The 20,642-nt window shown below is 37.1% G+C and overlaps 1 protein-coding gene across 1 annotated transcript in view; it reads left to right on the top strand.

Moving 5' to 3' along the window:
- The window catches only part of LOC121379117 (dynein beta chain, ciliary-like), a 63,257-nt gene extending 44,703 nt beyond the window's left edge, over window positions 1-18,554 (top strand). Inside the window, exons 40-51 of the mRNA XM_041507593.1 lie at window positions 1,375-1,608; window positions 4,168-4,428; window positions 5,742-5,888; window positions 6,348-7,808; window positions 8,485-8,655; window positions 10,434-10,556; window positions 11,451-11,644; window positions 12,198-12,474; window positions 12,811-13,350; window positions 14,162-14,404; window positions 15,456-15,644; window positions 16,484-18,554. Of these exons, the coding sequence (XP_041363527.1) occupies window positions 1,375-1,608; window positions 4,168-4,428; window positions 5,742-5,888; window positions 6,348-7,808; window positions 8,485-8,655; window positions 10,434-10,556; window positions 11,451-11,644; window positions 12,198-12,474; window positions 12,811-13,350; window positions 14,162-14,404; window positions 15,456-15,644; window positions 16,484-17,101 (4,458 nt within the window). The 3' untranslated portion in view covers window positions 17,102-18,554. The remainder of the gene's footprint in view (window positions 1-1,374; window positions 1,609-4,167; window positions 4,429-5,741; window positions 5,889-6,347; window positions 7,809-8,484; window positions 8,656-10,433; window positions 10,557-11,450; window positions 11,645-12,197; window positions 12,475-12,810; window positions 13,351-14,161; window positions 14,405-15,455; window positions 15,645-16,483) is intronic.
- The last annotated feature ends 2,088 nt before the right edge of the window (window positions 18,555-20,642 follow it).

Raw genomic sequence — 20,642 nt, 5'->3', positions numbered from 1 at the left:
GGTTAGCTCAGTCTTTCATGTTTAAAATTACCAGATGATTGAAAAACTACTCGCCTTATAAGCTCCAGTTGAGTGACTAGCATAGAAGAAAACATATTCAGTATAGCATGCACATTAACAAAAAGACATAAACAGGAATGCTGACTTACAGTAACAATAATAATATCTTGAGGATGCAGGGATTTACCTTGTTTTTCTGAAATGGGGGTCCCTTGGACTCACCTCTTTCTTTTCTGGGGGTCCCAACCTGAAAACAAAGGTCCCAAAACCACACAAACGACAGAGAGCTGCAGACAACAAATCACGTGTATACTATATGTTTCATTAAAGTAAATTTAACAAGCTGTGTTGTTGTTTTTCCTTTCGGGAAATCAATGTCTGTATTCATTGTTTATTCTTTCAAAATCAACATTTCACTTTGATCTGTATAATTATTTGAACTATTTCCTGCAAACTAAATGACACTCACAATACCATGCGTTGTTTATGAATCGTGCTACTTGTTTGTTAATGCAAATCAGAACATTTAACCAATTTGTTTTATTCGCCCGGGAATTTCCGATTGTGTTCGGCCTGTTGACGAGAAGTTCTGAATGATCGCAAATCCGCGGTCTCTTTCCGGAAATTACTAACTTTACCCGATTAAGAGCAGCAAAGGATAAAGACGCAGTGTTCCCAGAGATTAAAACTTTTTGTTTTCGATGTGGGGAATCCCCATTTGAATACGCAGTTTATAGGTAGAAAAGAAATAGTGTGTTACACAGAATGATCGGTCTTTGATAGTGGACAGGGTTACTGAAAATGTCAGATATTTTATGCGTCCCACGGGACGCAGTATCTCTGTTTTTGCGGGTCCAGTTAAGTTTTAGTGCGTCCTATACGCAAGTTTTGTGCGTCCGGTATATCCCTGGGGATGTATCGAACATTGAGGCTGGCTAGTGTTAAGCCAGCTTCTATTCAAACAACCAGCGGATGTACTATTACCATATTTTAGGTGGATGATAAAAAATGTTCACATGATAAAAGTAAGGTGCGCTTGGGCATGACTCACGCCTTAGATATGAATGACTATTAACTCTTTTTGTTTAATAGTTAAATTATATGTGGTGAATTTGGACAGGCATATTGGTAATTTTTATGAACCACACCTTACCTGGTTTTACATGTACTCAGATGGATACTGAAACTCAGTATTTGTCTTTAAAATATACAAATTGTGACATATTTGAAAAAAACCCCCAAAAAACCAAAAAAAACCCATTATATATATTATTATATTAGAGAGAACAAAATTTGAAAACATGTCTGATAAATAATAAATATGTTTTTGTTACCACATATATATAAATATATATATTTGAAATTGTTTTACAGGCTAATACAAGGGAATCCATTTCAATTTTTATGGCCTTTGTACACAAATCTGTGAATGAAATCAGTGTGCAGTTTCTGCAGAATGAGAAGCGGTACAACTACACCACACCAAAAAGTTTCCTGGAACAGATTGCTCTGTATCAAAACCTTCTAAAAACCAAGAATGCTGACCTACAAGCAAAGATTATTCGTTTGGAAAATGGTCTGGAAAAGCTGAGAAGCACAGCATCACAGGTTTGTATCTGAATGAACTTCCTAATTTATTACTCATACATGTATATGGCCATACGTTGGAGTTGATTTTTTTTTTCAGGAGAGGTAATATCATTTGCAACAAATACAGTCAAATCCACTTAATTGGATGTCGGATTATTGTATATTTCGGATATTTGAATATGTTTGTCCTGCACGGAACCATTTGCCATTATAACAATACAAAATCCAACGGTTAATTGGATGTGTTTTTTAACGTGTTTTCGGATATTTGAATATAAAATTATCCTTGCCGAATGGCAATTACATGTAAAACATAGGAAAGTTTGTGTTACTTGATGTGTTTTTGTAAAAATTTATGATCGTACGTAATACCATACTATCGTACATGCAGAAATGAATACTTTTAATTTTATTTAATTTCATTGTTAAAAAAAGAGAAAAGACTTACAACAAACTTGTTTTCTTGTTTCTTAAATTATTTCGGATGACTCGTTATTAATCAATACATTTCCTAATTACATCGTAATTAATCCATGAACTCTGAGATTCATCTCAAATGTGACCCAATGGCCGAGACAATGCAGGACAATCAAGGATCAAAGTTGGTCATTCCCACCTTGTTGGCGGCCATGTGCGTTTCGTAAGCAGGCATCCCTTAATCTCATGTCGGCCACTTTTGAAGCAGTGTATGTTTAAACCATAAATAAACACTTGTCAGATATTTTTCTCTATGAATTGTCGGTGACAGTAACAAACAAAAGCCATTTGCTACTAGTGTTATTTTTAGTGGATCTTTTGATCACGTGATTTTTCCTCTGCAGCTCACAATGCGAGGCCCCATTTGGGGTGACCGATTATGGTGATTACTGTTTAAATTGTTAAATGCCGACAAAAGGTAAGTTGTAGGAGATTTTCTTAGCAAGTTGGATTAATCATCTTTTGGCTATAAATATTGACAAGAACTTTTTTTTCTTCACAATGTCAACATGGCAAATAAACGGAAACGAAACGATTTATCTTTGGCTCAGAAATACGAGATATGTGCCCAGTATCTCGCCAATGCTAACCCAGAACGAAAAAGACAGAGAACGGGAAAAGCAGCCAATGTGGAGAAGGCCTTGTCAGAATGGTTTTCCGTCGTCCAATATCGGGCCCAATATTAGCGTTTGTGTTTGTGTTTTTCCTTCTGTTACATTGAATAATGGCCTTTCACTTATTTGACTTTGGCCAGTCTAGTTTACCTGTCAAATCAGTTACAAATGCACACAGATAATAGTCAGATAGACGTCCTGGTAAAATACAGAACATGGAAATGACTACTTATTCAAGATTATATTGGGTGGTGGGGGTGGGGTCTTGTTGCATTTGATTTACAAATGTACAAAGAAGTTAATAACGGCCGTTTAATTATCAAGAAGTTAATAACGGCCTTTTAATTATTTGACTGTGGCCAGTCTAATTGAGCTTCCGGTGGTTTTATCTGGGTCATTAGATGTTTAGTCACTTCTACTTCTAGGTGTACAAACGGCATTAACTGTTGCCTCTTGTATTTATCAGGTTTATAGACAAACTTGATAATGATAACAGAGTCACAATATGGAACTTGGAATCGGTATTTTATTAACACAGAATACTGACGAAAATGCCACATGTCATGAGGCCCAAATTGGGAGAATCGTAATTAGGGTTTGCATAAATCAACAAGAGGTCTTAATTGGGTATATCGTATGTCGAAATTGTACCTTCGGTTTATTGAATATGCCGCTTATTTGAATATAATTTTGTTGCACGAGGCACATCCAAATAAGCGGATTTGACTGTACTAGATTTGGAAATATTTATTAATTTTGGCAATGTTAAGAATCTTACTAATTGAGGGCAATTGCAATATTCAGGAATGTGATTTTTTAGCTGTTGATATGATTTCAGCTCCTTTTTTTCATGTGTATATAAAGCCATTTTAATGTGCAATACTTTAAAATTACAATTATTTCAATTATGGTATGCAATTTTCAGCCTTTGAAAGATCACTTCAGCTTTTATTTTTAAATGACTATCTGATAAATTAATATTTCTTGGCCTTGTTTACAGTGTCAGAAAACCTTTTGATCAGTGTCATGTTGTGATTTACTGTACAATTTTCAGAGATTATAATACAATTTTAAAATGCTAAGTAATAGTAATTAATCAATTTTCAGTTGATTAACCTTTAGACTACTGGATTAATTTTTTTAAAAACCCACATTGAGTGGGTACAAGTTTATAATTTTCACTCACATATATTCACTTAAATGTTTTATAAATACATAAAATAAAGTTCATATTTGAATCGGTAAGTATTATTTTCATTGGATTTTTCAAATTTTTATTTCATTTTAGATCAGTTAATATTTATTAAAATTAGACAAAAAATTGAAAAAGTCATGTTAATTTACCTGCAATAGTCAGAAGGTTAACAACTGTTGAAAATTTAATTTTTGAAAATATTCCCTGAGGGTCTAATTTGGTTCTTTCTGATTGTTTCTTTTTTTTTGTTTTAATTTTTTAAAATTACATCATTCTACTTTTCAAACCCAGGTAGATGACTTGAAATCGAAACTGGCATCTCAAGAGGTTGAACTGGCACAGAAGAATGAGGATGCTAACAAACTGATTCAGATTGTCGGAGCAGAAACGGAGAAGGTTGGCAAGGAGAAGGCCATTGCTGATGCAGAAGAAATCAAGGTGTCGCAGATCACCATCGAAGTGGAGAAGAAGCAGCGGGATTGTGAGATCGATTTGGCTAAGGCAGAACCAGCACTGAAAGCAGCCGAGGATGCCCTCAACACACTCAACAAGGTTGTCATTGCATTCATAACATTGGGGGCTGGGCATAGCTCAGTGCTCGCTTGTTGTGTGGTTGGTTTCGGATCGATCCCCGTCGGTGGGCCCATTTGGCTATTTCTCCTCCCAGCCAGTGCACCACGACTGGTATATCAAAGGCTATGGTATGTGCTATCCTCTCTGTGGGATGGTGCATCTAAAAGATCCCTTACTATTAATGGGAAAATGTAGTGGGGTTTTTCTCTAAGACTAAATGTCAAAATTACCAAATGTTTGATATACAGTAGCCGATGATTAGTGTGTCTACAGGCAGGCCCCTGAAAATTGCGAGGACAATCATTTTGGTTTGCATGTCATTAAAACAAATATCATTTTGCGTAACCAATATTTAGGTTTTCACATCAAATTTAGGACATCATTTACATAGACATAAAGGGTTACACATAAAGGAAATGGGTTACCTGGATTTATTTTTGCATAACCTGTTAATGGGTTAAGCAAATTTTCAATTCCCAGAGACATTATATACAGGAATATTATGTTGAAGCTGATTTAATTTTAGCTTTTATGTAAACATCAACAAGATTGTCTTTACATTCATAACATTCAATCATATATTTGGGTATAAATAGGCACAAACTACATTCGGTTTATTTGCAGGAATATGTTGGAACTAATTTTAAAATAACTCCCATTTAAACATCAGCATAAATTTTATAAATTTAAATATAATTGTTATTTTTGTGTTTTTTAAGGTCATTTGCTACTTTGGGAAAGCATTTAAAATGAAATTGGAGGGGGCTATAGATTTTGTCTCCATCCAATAGTTTTCCAGACTTTTTGTTTTTGCAGTGCCTTATGATAATTATCTGAAATTTTGTGTATCATTATGTTTATTATTAGCTCTATCATGTAGAGTTACATATCAAATTTGACTTACAAGGGGATTTGCCATTTTTGACAGAGTTACTGTCCTTATCTTAGGAGATATGAAAATTTATTGGACCTGCAGTGTTTCTACCAGAACAAAATGTTGGGGTATGGTGCTATGAAATTGAATATTTACAATGTATGTGCTTAATGAATAGGAGGTATGGGGGTCCTCCCCAGAAAGAAAATGGGTTAGATTTAGGGTTATGGTTAAGAAAACCATACAGTAATGATAAGAGTCATTAATTTTGTCAATAGGTCAACTGCTTAAAAATTTGGGTATGGCACCATACCCATTTTACCCTCTGGGAGAAACCCTAGACCTGGTAGGGGACATGGGTTAGTCTAAGAATGCTTGTTGCAATACACATTATATAAACTTATAAATTTTCCATCAGGGTAACTTGACAGAGTTGAAATCCTTTGGTACTCCACCTCCGGCTGTGTCTAATGTAACAGCTGCAGTCATGGTTCTGTTGGCTCCAGGTAACAAAATACCAAAAGACCGAAGCTGGAAAGCAGCAAAAGCAACTATTATGAGCAAGGTATGTTGTTGAATAGTAAATTGTAATGAACTGATTTTACTTCATACTGTTTCAGTCTAAATCCATTTTGTATTGAAGATAATATGTAACAAATATGATAACTTTATGTAAATAAGTAAAATATTTTGGGTCGAATATGCAAAGCCTATTTTTGTCTTGCATGCATGTAACTACACACATTTACAATGCTTAAGCACCTGCATTTCAGAAAAACAGGAGTCGTAAGTTCATCCCTACATGTTCAATGTGTCATGTTAAATGAGAGTCACCGTGTTGTATTTTTGGGAAAGGTACCAATCATTTACATATATAGTGAAACCCTTTAAATCCAGAGGTTCAATCGTCCCCATGATATATGGTAGCCAAGCTTTCAAATGTTGGCTTTTAAGGTTCGCCTACCAAGATCACTTCATACTGCATACTGCACTAGTTAACCTCTTCATGTTATTTTATCTTCAGATCGACCAGTTTCTGGACAACTTGATCAATTATGACAAAGACAGCATAGCTGAGCCTGTTCTAAAAGCCATCCAGCCGTATCTTGATGATCCAGAATTTGATCCAGACTTCATCCGTAACAAATCAATTGCTGCCGCTGGTTTGTGTTCATGGACAGTGAACATTGTAGGATACTACAAAGTGTACTGTACTGTAGAGCCCAAGAGACTAGCCCTTAAAGCAGCCACCGATGAGCTGGCTGCTGCTAGAGAAAAGTTACGTGGCATCAAAGCAAAGGTTGCTGATCTTGAGGCTACACTGGCTAAATGTCAAGCGGAATTCGAGAAAGCCACATCAGAGAAATTACGTTGTCAACAGGAGGCTGAGACAACTGCCAAAACTATCGAACTCGCTAACCGCTTGGTGGGCGGATTAGCATCTGAGAATGTCAGATGGGCAGAAGCCATCGACAACTTCCGCTTTCAAGAAAAGTCCTTGGCTGGTGATGTTTTGATGATCACGGCGTTTGTGTCCTATGTTGGGTGCTTCACGAAGCAGTATCGTATCGACCTGATGGAGCAACACTGGTTGCCATACCTCAAAGGCTTGAAGCATCCAATTGCAATATCGGAAGGTCTCGATCCGCTGACTCTTCTCATTGATGACGCGGTCGTGGCAACATGGAACAATGAAGGTCTACCAGGAGACAGGATGTCCACCGAGAATGCCACCATCCTCACCAACAGCGAGCGTTGGCCCTTGATGATTGATCCCCAGCTGCAAGGCATCAAGTGGATCAAAAGCAAGTTCGGGACCGACCTGAAGGTTGTGCGTCTTGGACAGAAGGGATACCTGGATGCAATAGAGAACGCCATCCAGTCTGGTGACACAGTGCTGATAGAGAACATGGGCGAGGACATGGATCCTGTGCTGGACCACGTGATGGGACGGAACACCATCAAGAAGGGACGTGCCATCAAGATGGGCGACAAGGAGGTCGAGTACCACAAGGACTTCCGCCTCATCCTGCAGACGAAGCTGGCCAACCCCCACTACAAGCCCGAGATGCAGGCCCAGACGACGCTGATCAACTTCACGGTGACGCGGGACGGGCTGGAGGACCAGCTCCTCGGAGAGGTGGTCAGCAAGGAGAGACCCGACCTGGAGAAGATGAAGAGCGACCTGACCCGCCAGCAGAATGAGTTCAAGATCACGCTCAAGGAGTTGGAGGACAACCTCCTGGCACGACTGTCGGCTGCCGAGGGCAACTTCCTGGGCGACTACGCGCTCGTGGAGAACCTGGAGACCACCAAGAGGACCGCTGCAGAGATCGAGGTCAAGGCCGAACAGGCAAAGCAGACGGAGGTGGACATCAACACTGCCCGCGAGAACTACCGTCCGGCGGCTTCGCGGGCATCCCTCCTGTACTTTATCATGAACGATCTGCACAAGATCAACCCAATGTATCAGTTCTCACTGAAGGTGGGTTTCGCTTGTTATTTATTTCTGTGTTGATATTGAGAATACTACATGAACGGCCATTAGATACCGTTTATCTTATAATAAGTTGTTTAAAAACGTATCCAGCGAGCAACAGATACGTTTCTAAACAATGAGTTGTAAGATAAATGGGATCTTAACGGACACGAATGTAGCATTCTATTTCTTACATATCTTTTGAAAAGAGTTTTAAAATAAATTTAAACGCCTTTTCCAGCTAAAACCTATGTACGGCCCTAGCACTTAAAATTAACTTGTGCATTACAGACAAGTAAATTTCAGGTCCTGGTCATCACCTAGGTGCAGCCAGTCGTATGTCTGTAAAATGTTATTGCACGTATATGTGTTATAAAAAAAAAAACGAATAATGTTCTCACCAGCGGGTGTGTAAGAAATCCACTTGAAGTTCAATCACATACATGCTCTGGATACATACAACAGCTATCTGGGCTTTGTACCCAGGAAAGAGGTCAATTGCTGTTTGTGGTTAGTGAGATAATAAAAATGAGCATGGTCGTATTACACCTCCACAATAATTGTTTATGAAATGGCTGTAAATTGCTTTATTTTGATCTTATTTTAATTTCCATTTCAAAATCTTGATCATATTTCACCTGTCCTGTCAGTATTCTGATGGTGTTTTCTTCTTGTATTTTAGGCTTTCAGTGTGGTGTTCAACAAGGCTATCGATCGAGCTGACCCGGCTGAGGAGGTGAAACAGCGAGTTGTCAATCTTATTGATTGCATTAGCTTCTCAGTCTATGTCTACACAACCAGAGGCTTGTTCGAGAAAGATAAACTTATTTTCACTACACAGATGGCTTTCACAGTAAGTATAACCAAAATAGGAAGTTACACAAAATAGTTGTACATAACATTTTAATGCATTTTAATTTTGTATTGTACTAGATTAATGGTTAAAAACAAAAATTGCTTACTTTTTGTGGGATCCAGTGCACCATGACTGGTATATCAAAGGCCGTGGTATGTGCTATCATGTCTGTGGGATGGTGCATATAAAAGATCCCTTGCTACTAATGGAAAAATTGAGTGGGTTACCTATTTAAAACTATGTCAATATTACCAAATGTTTGACATCCAATAGCCGATGATTAACAAATCAATGTGCTCTAGTGGTGTCGTAAACAAAACAAAACAAAACACATTTTTTGTGGGAGAAAATTGTAGAAAACAAAATCCATACCATGTTATGTTTTTATGGTGATAATAAAGAAAGGGACAATCAAGGCATTTGACCTGGTATGCATATTCAACAATATATAATGCACATTATTGCTTAATATCAACAAGTATAATCGTATAGTTAATTAATAAAACGGTTAAATGTGATGGCTATTATATATAATGGGCGCAGGTCATTTTGTATCATCCCAGTGAATACGCCCTCTGGCGAGGCGGTGGTTACGTAATACCTAACGTGTCACGTCAGGAAGTAGTCTTCGAACTGAAGAAACAAAACATACCTGATTTTTGCGGATGCATCGCAATATTCTGTAATAATAGTCATCCTAGTAAGCCAGCAACAATTATATATTTATGTTTAATACAAAATAAACCACCATTGTCAAAGTGTTGAAATAACTGTATTATGGTTTGTACATAAATTAACCCACATACTGAAATAATAATCAGTGGTTTTTTTAGTTAACTGGTCTTTTCTTTCCGTGGCCTGTACCTGTGGTTCCTGATTGGCAGGTGTATATTTAGACTGTCCCCAGACACTGTGTCTAGACACATTAAAAAGACGTGTTTTTTTTATTAAGATCACAGGGTATTGTGTGTTAACCGAACGGACACCCCGCTAATCGTAATCGATCAGCCGTCCTGCTTTATTACTGTAAGTAATTCTGTAAAACCCTTGATTAAGTAGACTTTCCCATCTAAAATCACAAAACTTACCAATTATTTAGTCCCAAAGAAAAGAAAATTATCACTTGGGTATCGTGGGTGGTCATTTTTGCTTGAACGTAGCATACCAATAGGCCTAATAATATGCATTTTTTCTTTGGATTTAAAAAAAAGATAAATACTATAACTCCATTTCGTTCTATTGATGCAAATTGAAATATATTTAGTTAAATAGTTTATTATACTATCAAGTCATTTATGTTGTTTTACAAGTCAGGTTGATGAAAGTGAAGCACCTTGTCGTAAATTAGAGCGTTTGTTTACACTGTGCATAGAGCAGATGGACAGAGCTGACGTCACTTCGCCCCAAGCTATACCACCGGACGTCATAAAAAGGAAACAAAATGGGTGTCCCCAGTTAGCAGGAATAATCATGTTTTTTTATTAACTAAAATTACGCGTTTTTCGTTTGTTAAAGTGTCAGTATGTGTTGGTGGTTCGGGTATGCATCTTCCCAACACATAAATCTCTTGTTTGAGTTTACTCTACCTTTAAGTTTTATGTTGATTTTTTCTTACAAACTATGTACCAATGGTATAGAAACATCACTTGTCACTTATAGTACATATTGTTCAAATGGCTATGGTCAGAATTGTATCTTTGTTTCTATGTACAATTTGATGATTGTTTTATCAACATTAATACGTTGTCTGTAAGAGATTTTCCCCTTCCATTTAGATTTTGCTGAAGAACAACGAGCTGAATCCAGTGGAACTGGATTTCCTGCTCCGTTTCCCTTCAGCAGCAAATGTAACAACACCAGTGGATTTCTTGAGCAACTTTTCCTGGGGAGGAATCAAGGTAAGACTCAGCTACTGACAGTGTGATTGTACAACATGTGGCTCACAACACTGAATAGGGTCTCTGACAGCAGGTCAAAGAAGAAATATACACTGATGTATTTTTCTTTGAAAACTGCAGATAAAACACTATGAAGTAGAACTGACTTAAGATGTTGCTGTGTAGAAATGGTATGGTCATTCTGTAACCCCAAATAAGGTGTATCCAGGTCTGAGTAGAAATAGTATTCTATTGAAGACTTGGTGGCATTGAGTGTGTTGGACTTTGTGGTGTGTGTTATTGTTTAAAACAGCAAATGACTGATAACTTTTGTATTTAGAAATTATTACAAATTTATTGGCGATAGTATTGAAGCACCTGTGATTATTACATTTACTTTTCAAAGATTCTTTTTTCTTTCTTTTTTAATTTTAATTTTTTTTTTGAGGGGGGTGTCAAGTGCTGTTACTATTATTTAGGCAGAACCATAGCTAATGTTAACTGTTAAATGTTTTTATCTTTTAATATTAGCATTTCTGTACATGGTAACACCCGTAAAATAAAATGATCCTGTTCTATAGTGAGCCTGCTCTAAATAAAAACAGACTTCTACTCCACCTCCCTTCCACTTGATAGTCTCGAACCAAAACGGTTAACCCTTGTAAAACAAAAATCTACATCTCACATTATTAATGACTCGAAAGACATGATGATCAGAATTGATATATTGGGTGAAAATTGAGAACCTTTAGAGTGGTAGTTTGTAAAACATGTTGCAGTGCTTGCAGTGCTGTTGGTTATTGAAGACACAAAGTATATATAGTAAAGTAGATGAAAGTAACCCATATTATTATGGAGGTAACCTTCATCTTGAAATGAAAGAAATAAAATGACATTTTGTTGTATTGCAAACAGAACTTGGCAAACATGGATGAGTTCCGAAACTTGGATCGGGATATTGAGGGATCAGCCAAGAGGTGGAAGAAGTTTGTTGAGAGTGAATGTCCAGAAAAGGAAAAATTCCCCCAGGAATGGAAGAACAAATCTGCTCTGCAGAAACTCTGCATGATGAGAGCATTACGTCCTGACAGAATGACCTATGCTGTGAGGTAACAAAAATATCAAAATTTGAGGCTCATGGGCAACTGACTTACATCAGCAGCAGGGGCTGGATTTAGCTCGTTCAGTTGAGTGCTCGTGCTTGGGTTGCAGGATTGAACCACCTCGGTGGTTCCATTCAACTGATTGGTTTTTTTCTCATTCCAGCCAGTGCATCACGACTGGTATATCAAAGACAGTGGTATATGCTATCCTGTCTGTGGGATGGTGCATATAAAAGATCCCTTGATACTAATGGAAAAATGTTGCGGGTTTCCTCTATATGACTGTCAAAATGACCACATGTTTGACATCCAATAGCCAGTGATTAATAAATCAATGTGCTCTGGTGGTGTCATTAAATAAAACAAACTTCTTGTATAATGAACTATTTGGAGATTAGACTTACTTCTTTCAAAATCACTGAGATCATTTGTAATTCTTTTTCATATCAGTGTTTGAATATGATGCCTACTTAGTTTCAAAGTGTAAGGTATTGATAATTATTAGTAGTCTTTGTGTATTGAATATTGTATGTATAAGTACTTGTCACTTTGTGTTCAGAAACTTCATTGAGGAGAAGCTTGGAACGAAGTACGTTGAAGGCCGAGCGGTAGAGTTTGCCAAGTCATTTGAAGAATCTGGTCCAGGTATTCCGATATTCTTCATCCTCTCTCCGGGAGTCGATCCTCTCAAAGATGTGGAAGCCCTTGGCAAGAAACTGTCATTCACTGATGAGTGCAAGAACTTCCACAACATTTCACTGGGACAAGGTCAAGAAATCGTCGCTGAGCAGGCCATGGATATCGCTGCAAAGGAGGGCCACTGGGTGGTCCTACAGGTTCGACTTTTATACTTTCATAATTGTCTGTCGGTATCTGTGTCTGTACAAATTAGGCCGTGTTATATAACAGGCAAGAAATCACAAAATAAACCAAAATTCAAAGCAAATTTTCACAGCTTTATATCTAAAATTATATCTAAAATAAGTGTTAACATTATATATCTGATATACGATATTATTATCAAGTATATCTTTAGTTGTTATATTTTGGTTAGGTTTTTACTTCATATATCTAGAATATCTTCAGTGTTTTTGTTATTGTTTTTTTTTTTTACATAGTATATCTGACATGTGATATAAATGTCAAGTATATCTTTAGTAATTTTGTTTCAGAATGTCCACCTTGTAGCAAAATGGCTTCCGAGTTTGGAGAAGAAACTGGAACAGTACAGCAGTGATGCAAACGAAAGCTACCGGGTGTTTGTCAGTGCCGAACCCTCTGGTACCCCGGAGTCGCACATAATCCCCCAAGGCATCCTGGAGACAGCTATCAAGATAACAAATGAGCCGCCCACCGGCATGCATGCAAATCTGCACAAAGCTCTTGATAACTTCACCCAGGATACGTTGGAAATGTGTGCACGTGAGACTGAGTTCAAGGCCATCCTCTTTGCTCTCTGCTACTTCCACGCGGTGGTGTGCGAGCGGCGTAAGTTCGGCCCCCAGGGCTGGAACCGGGTGTACCCGTACAACACGGGCGACCTCTCCATCAGCGTGAATGTGCTGTACAACTACCTGGAGGCCAACCCCAAGGTGCCGTGGGAGGACCTGCGCTACCTGTTCGGAGAGATCATGTACGGTGGGCACATCACCGACGACTGGGATCGACGCCTCTGCAGAACTTACCTCGAGGTGTACATGCACCCAGATATGGTAAGACTACAAGTCTGAGACAAAAGAAAAAAGAAAAAAAAGAAAAGCACAAGTTTATGGTTTCTTTATATTTGGTTAAACATGCATATGAATTTGAACAAAGTTTTTGTTTGAGATTATTATTATTATTTAAAAAAAATTCATCATTTTGCATCCATATATGATTGGTTAATAGTTTATAATTTCTTCATATTTGGTAAGGAACATACACAAGAATTTGAACAAAAGTTTTTGTTAGATTTTTTTTTTTTTTAATGATGTTTTTTTTGCATCCATATATGGGTTGGCTAATACAACAGAAAGCAACTCAGTTAATTTACTCTTTTTTTTCATTTTGCATCCATATACGGTTGGTTAATACAAAAAGAAAGCAACCCAGTTAATTCACATATTTTCTCACTTTCAGCTCAAGTTAATTCTCCTGATATATAAATGTCCTACATCCAATTTCATTTTCAAAAACATTAATCCAATGACTACAAATTGGGCGTGGTCAGTTTTACTGATTTACTGATGTCAATTGCAGTATGAAAGTCCTCACATGATGTATAAGATTTTCAGAACGGATTTACTCTGTCACTGAAATTGGGCAATGTCCGTAAAATAAATGTGAAATATTATTAACACATTTATGTGTATTATTTAATTGTATTTTGTAAATGCATGTTAAACTTAGTAACTTCACCTCATCGATTTTATGATATTTAAATTTGAGTGTAATAACAGTGTGTTTCATTAAGAAATATGCAGATTCTGGTTTCTACGGCATTTATTGAAAGCACCGAAATGATTTTTTTGTTATTACTTTCAGCTTGATGGAGAATTAAACCTCGCTCCTGGCTTTCCTCTGCCCCCGAACTCTGACTACAAGGGCTACCACAACTACATTGATGAATGTCTACCACCAGAGAGTCCCTACTTGTACGGCCTCCACCCAAATGCTGAGATTGAGTTCTTGACAACGACTTCGGAGAATCTGTTCCGAACTGTTTTTGAAATGCAGCCCCGTGACGCGTCGGCTGGCACTGGAGCAGGAATCAGTCGAGAAGAGAAGGTTGGTTGGGTTCTAGATTCCTCTTGTCCACACGGACACCTAACAACCAGTATATGGAGTGTCATTCTGTTCATAGGATCATCAAAGAATGTTCTTTATATGTTGTTAATATTTAGTATAATCTTTTTTCAACTAAAATTAACATTAATTGTTCCTCAAATTTGGATTAAAGTACATTCCCAAATTAATTAACTGTTCATCAGATTTTGATTAAAGTACCTTCCCAAAATAATTAACATTAATTGTTCATCAAATATGGATTAAAGTATATTCCCAAAATAATTAACATTAATTGTTCATCAAATTTGGATTAAGATACATTCTCAGTCTTTTATTTTGAAGATAATATTTTGCTTTGAATTCACCACAGAGCTTCTACAATCACCACAAAAAATAAGGAGGCTCCGAAGTTAAAAGTTAATGTTTTGTTTAGCAACCCCACTAGAGCACATTGATTTATTTATCATCAGCTATTGGATGTCAAACATTTGGTAATTCTGCTATAAAGTCTTAGATAGGAAACCTGTTAAATGTTTTCCATTAGTAGCAAGGGATCATTAATATGCACCATCCCATTGACAGGATAACACATACCATGGTCTTTTCCATATGTCAGTCTTGGTTCACTGGCTGGAATGAGATATAGCCTAATGGGCCATTGACGGGGATTGATCCTAGATCAGCTATGCATCAGGAGAGCATTTTACCACTAACCTACACCCTGCCCTGAGGAGGCCTAAGAACCAAAGACACATGTTTGAACTGTCTGGTTTTTTGCCAAAAAAGTAATTGTAGATAACATCAGAATTGAAAATGACATGGGACAAAAAATCCTGCAGGGTCTTAAAAAAGTGACCTTTTCATCAAAGAACAAGGACAGGAACAGTTTGTGTGTAGTGCTAGAATCTCCCAAAGATTTTCATATCTGGAGACTTCGATATAAAACTGAAGTTTTTACAATTAACTTGGCAGTGGTAGTAGTGTGCTAGTGTTGCTGGTGGAAGAAATTCTGGTGTGTTAAATATTTTGCTATTAACTTTCCCCCTTGTAGATGAAGAACATCCTGGACGAGATCATGGAGAAACTGCCTGACGAGTTCAACATGATAGAGATGATGGGCAAGGTGCCCGTGGAGGAGAGAACCCCGTATGTCGTGGTCGCCTTCCAGGAGTGTGAGCGCATGAACACGCTCACCAATGAGATCAGACGTTCACTCAAAGAGCTGGACCTTGGATTAAAGGTAAATTCATCCACTGGACTTTTTCCTTCATTTCTCTTTTTCAGAGATTAACGTTTTCCGGATTTATGGGGAATTCCAGATTTTTAATTGTCTGTACAGTGTTTCCTGGTTTTCAGCTGTTTATCCAACATGTTCCATATTCTTCATTTAAAGCTAAAGATATGTTTTGAGCTTTACTTGCATTCTGAATGGGAGCTGCAACTCCAAACCTAGGCCAATTTCAGTATCTGACCACAGTATTAATATATCTAGATTTTGTTTTCGTAACCCCTTTCATCTTTAAAGAGATGGTGCCACATTAAAATAAAAGTTATTGCTTTACCATTACTTGATATGTAATTTTGTTTTCATTAATCGCTGACAAATATTTAATGGCTTCACCCCATCTGCCTAGAAATATGGCAGTGATTTTTGTGTGAAGTAAATCATGCATTTGGCAACCTCAGATAAAAGTGTGCTGACAATTTAGTCAGAATTGAGTTTTTATGAGATTGTCACAACATCGTTTTATTATCTTAATACATCATTGAACAAGTGGAGCATTTTCTCGCTACTGTATAATCATAATTACAAAGTTCTAAATGTATGAGTGCACAATGGATGTAACGTTTCAAACATTCATTTAAATTACAATATCAGAACAGTGCTGTTCTCAAAGTCTTGATTTTTTAATGCCTAGGTATTGGACTACATATTGTGTGCAGTTTGGGACTATAAAATTTGGCATAAACATACAAGTGGGAAAATAATTTTTTTGAATATTTTAATTGATGTATGAATTTATCATATGTGTGAATGTAAGCAATAACTAATATGAACTTTATTTTCTCTTCACACAGGGTGAGCTAACAATTACTGCTGACATGGAAGAGCTCGGCAACAGTCTCTTCCTGGACACAGTGCCCTTGAACTGGACGAACCGTGCGTACGCGTCCCTGCACTCTCTCGGCATTTGGTACCCCGACCTGCTGCAGAGGGTGAAGGAGCTGGAGACGTGGACGACTGACTTCCAGCTGCCGTCGGCCGTCTGGCTGGGAGGCTTCTTCAACCCGCAGTCCTTCCTGACGGCCATCATGCAGCAGATGGCCCGCAAGAATGAGTGGCCCCTCGACCGCATGTTCCTGCAGTGCGACGTCACGAAGAAGACGCGTGAGGACATGGCGGGCCCGCCGAGGGAAGGCGCGTATGTGCACGGGCTGTTCATGGAGGGAGCCCGGTGGGACACGCAGACCGGGATGATCGCCGAGTCGAGGCTGAAGGAGCTTGCCCCGGCTATGCCCGTCATGTTCATCAAGGCCATCCCCGTCGACCGGATCGACTCGAGAAACATCTACGAGTGTCCCGTGTACAAGACTAAGTCCAGAGGGCCAACGTTCGTGTGGACCTTCAACCTGAAGACGAAGGAGAAGGCTAGCAAGTGGATTCTCGGGGGTGTGGCTCTCCTGCTGCAGGTCTAAGGCATCAGCGACATCGGCAAATAGCAAACTGTGTTCTCTTCCTTCAAGTTGACATTTGAAAGTTTAAATCAAACCTTTGTGTTCTGTGTTTCCCATTGAAAATTCTTTAAAAAAAAGTGTTGTGATTTTTCATGCTGTACTAATATATATATGTATGACTTAGTTGTTGGAAATATTTCTTTACCCTAATTTGTGCATTTGGGATTTCAGTTTTAAGAAATGTACAGAAGCTAAAATTAAAATGTGATAAAAGTATTAGTATAGTAAGATGATTGGACATTAATTTATAATTAGCATCATTCACAAGTCTGAATTTTTGTTCATAAATACATTAGCATGTTAATTTTGGAAATTTACATTGCAGTATTTATAATGCAGAAGTGAATCCTTCTACCTCTTCCTGTATTGTAATGTCTTCCTGAAACTAATCTCAGTATTTGAATGACAAAATTAATATACATGAAGTTATTTGTTTGTAATACAAGCCTATTTATGGATATTTAACACTAAAGCAAATAGTTCTAAGTAATCTGACAACTTCAACATACTAAATTACATTTATCACATTGAGACTGAACACTGAATACCTGAAAAGGTTATATTTTGTAATAGAATGTGTGAGGCCTATTATATTTTATGTAACAAACGTGTGGCCTATTATATTTGATAAAAGAAGCATGTATGGCTTATCTCAGTCACCCAAAAGTATGTAAAATATCTTTTAGGCAAGTATATTTTTGTTTGACTTTGACACTAACATTTCATTTTAAGACTGCAAAGGTTTTTAGAGTTAACTTGCTGTTTTTCATAAAATAGATTGAGAATGAGAAGTATTAAAACTTTGTCAATGGACTACCCTTAAAATATAATTATATAGTTACCCTATTTTTTTCCAACCATACTGTCCGATTATTTTCACCCTTGTGTCAGTATAAACAAATTTTAAATTAAAAAAAAAACCAAGAAAATATTCATTACAAGATCTATTTAATAAAACAAGAAAATATTCATTACAAGATCTATTTAATAAAACAAGAAAACACTCATTACAAGATCTATTTAATTGCTAAAACAGTGGGTCAGATTACAGCATGTAAAAGTTTGTAATTTTTTAGTTCTGTGACATTTGTCAGCTGGGCTTTTTTGGTACTGGTTTGCTCAACATCTGTCCGTCAACTTTTCTTCCATGTTTAATTCTAATATGAATATCTAGGGTGGTATCCAGAAACTAGTAGAGGAAGATGTTTAAAATTAAATTCCAAGACATCTCCTTTGAGATTTGCCTTGCTTTAAAATTGTTTGTGATAAGAAACCTTCCTAATATTCCAGTCAGTATTCACACCGTCCGTATAAATTATTATTATTATTATTATTAATGAATTCATAGTATAGATCTTTCTTTGAAAGCTGGTTATTAATTTATATAAAGTATTTAATAAAATGTTTAAAAATATTAATTTGTTTGTTATGCAGAGTACAGAAAAATGTGATGGCACAAAAGAGTGATGCTGGGTATTTTTTATTTGGTATTCAGTGCACACTTACACATAGACTGATTACATTTACAACTGGAAGCCAAAATCAAGCCACAAATGACAGAAAACATATTGCTTGATTAAATCCAATAACAAAATTACACCAAAAGCTGGAGGGGCAGGATGTAGCCACTGGTAAAGTGTTCACTCGATCTGGGATCTATCCTCATCGGTGGGCCCATTGGGCTATTTCTCGTTCCAGCCAGTGCACCACGACTGGTATATCAAAGGCTGTGATATGTACTACCAGGTCTGTAGGATGGTGCATATAAAAGATCCCTAGCTGCTAATTGAAAAGAGTAGCCCATGAAGTGGTGACAGCAGGTTTCCTCTCAGTATCTGTGGTCCTTAACCATAAATCTGACGCCATATAACCTTAAATACAATGTGTCGAGTGCATCATTAAATAAAACATTTCTTTCTTTTTTCCAAAAGCTGGAATAGTCTCCTTTTCTTTTGAAGGCTGGCTTACGTTTGAATCTCTTTATGGTTAGTATCTTTGAGGGGTAAATCAATGTAACTCAGTCGGTCAGTCCTTGCCTTGGAACAAAATCGAGGTGAGCTGAAGAACACTTTCTGAAATCATGAGCAGTATTGCAAGGTTTCAATTATAATCTGCTAGAAGTTTTATTGTAAGGCTATCAATCTGCAAGTGTCCTAAAAATATGTGCAGGTGACTGGTGGGAATTGGTGAACTGTAAACTACAGGAAATCGAGAGAGGTTCAGGAAATTCTTGGAAATTCCTAGGTTAAAATCTGTGCCATCTGACACATTTTGGAGGAAAGGACGATTAAAATGCAAGGAAACGCAATGTTCCGTGAGAGGAAAACAGCTGATGCGAGGAGAATTCCCACCCCTGAGGTGAGTATGGAGGAGAGCAAGTAATCACTTGTCTTTCCTGGCAAAAACTGGTTTCTTATCCCGTCATACAGCAGAAAGTTTTTAGGTACATGAAGATTCAAAAACTTGTTTTGATTTAGGTTAATATAAAATTTGATGACAAGTCTGAAAGGTCCTCAATTGGAGGGCACAAGCCCCACTCCCACCCTCCACACCAGACTATAATGTTGAAAAATCCAGTGCTTAAACACTAGTGAACTTTAATTGAACTACACTGAAGACTTCCAAGCGCATCTTGGAAATTATGAGAATTGTTTTTGCATTTTAGCAGTGTATTGAAATCCATGATCCTTGATTGTTGTCAGGATAGTAGTTGGTGTGAGACGTGAATTTGCAGGCACATTTATTTGACCCTGTACAGATTCTATGACTTGTAGAAAACCAATACAGAAGATGAATGGACATGTTCCCAGCCTTTTAAATTCAAGCCAAATGTGCAAAGACCAAATTTGTCGGTGGGTACCATCACAAACTGATCAAATAAGGCAGCATGACAAATTATTACAAATGGCTGTTAAAACCCATTTCTTGGTGCAATGGTGATTTCCAGTTGTGACAAAATTCAAATGTGGACCAACACTGATCCTTATCTGCCAGTTTCTGTGATGTATAATAATAAAAATACATGGGTAATGTGTAAAACAAATAAAACAAATCAATGTTAAAACTTTTATTCCTCGTATTAATAGCACATTGACTGTGTATTTGGGTGAATATTGCATTCACAAAAGTGGGTATCAATATTTGAATAAAACAACCATATAATACTAAATAATGTAAATTACAATGCAGTCACCCATACTAAGTAATTTAAATGTGAGAAACGTGCACACGTTCATACCTTATCTTACCACTGCCGATACTATCATCCGTTTGTGTCGAAAAGAAACTGATAAATTGGCACGACGTAACACTATACTGAATTATGTTAAAACGTTTGTAAAAACATTAAAGGGACATTCCTGAGTTTGCTGCAATGTTTAAGATGTTATCAACTAACAGAGACTTTTTAACGAATGTAATTACATATCAAATATATTTTTCTGCATAAAATATTAGTGGCTGTATATTAAACTTGTTTCTGGTCGTTCTAATATTTGTACTA

The sequence above is a fragment of the Gigantopelta aegis genome, chromosome 8, assembly GCF_016097555.1.
Source record: "Gigantopelta aegis isolate Gae_Host chromosome 8, Gae_host_genome, whole genome shotgun sequence".
NCBI classification, from domain to species: domain Eukaryota; kingdom Metazoa; phylum Mollusca; class Gastropoda; order Neomphalida; family Peltospiridae; genus Gigantopelta; species Gigantopelta aegis.
The sequence above is the reverse complement of the archived record's forward strand: the minus strand, read 5'-3'. Positions and strand labels throughout refer to the sequence as shown.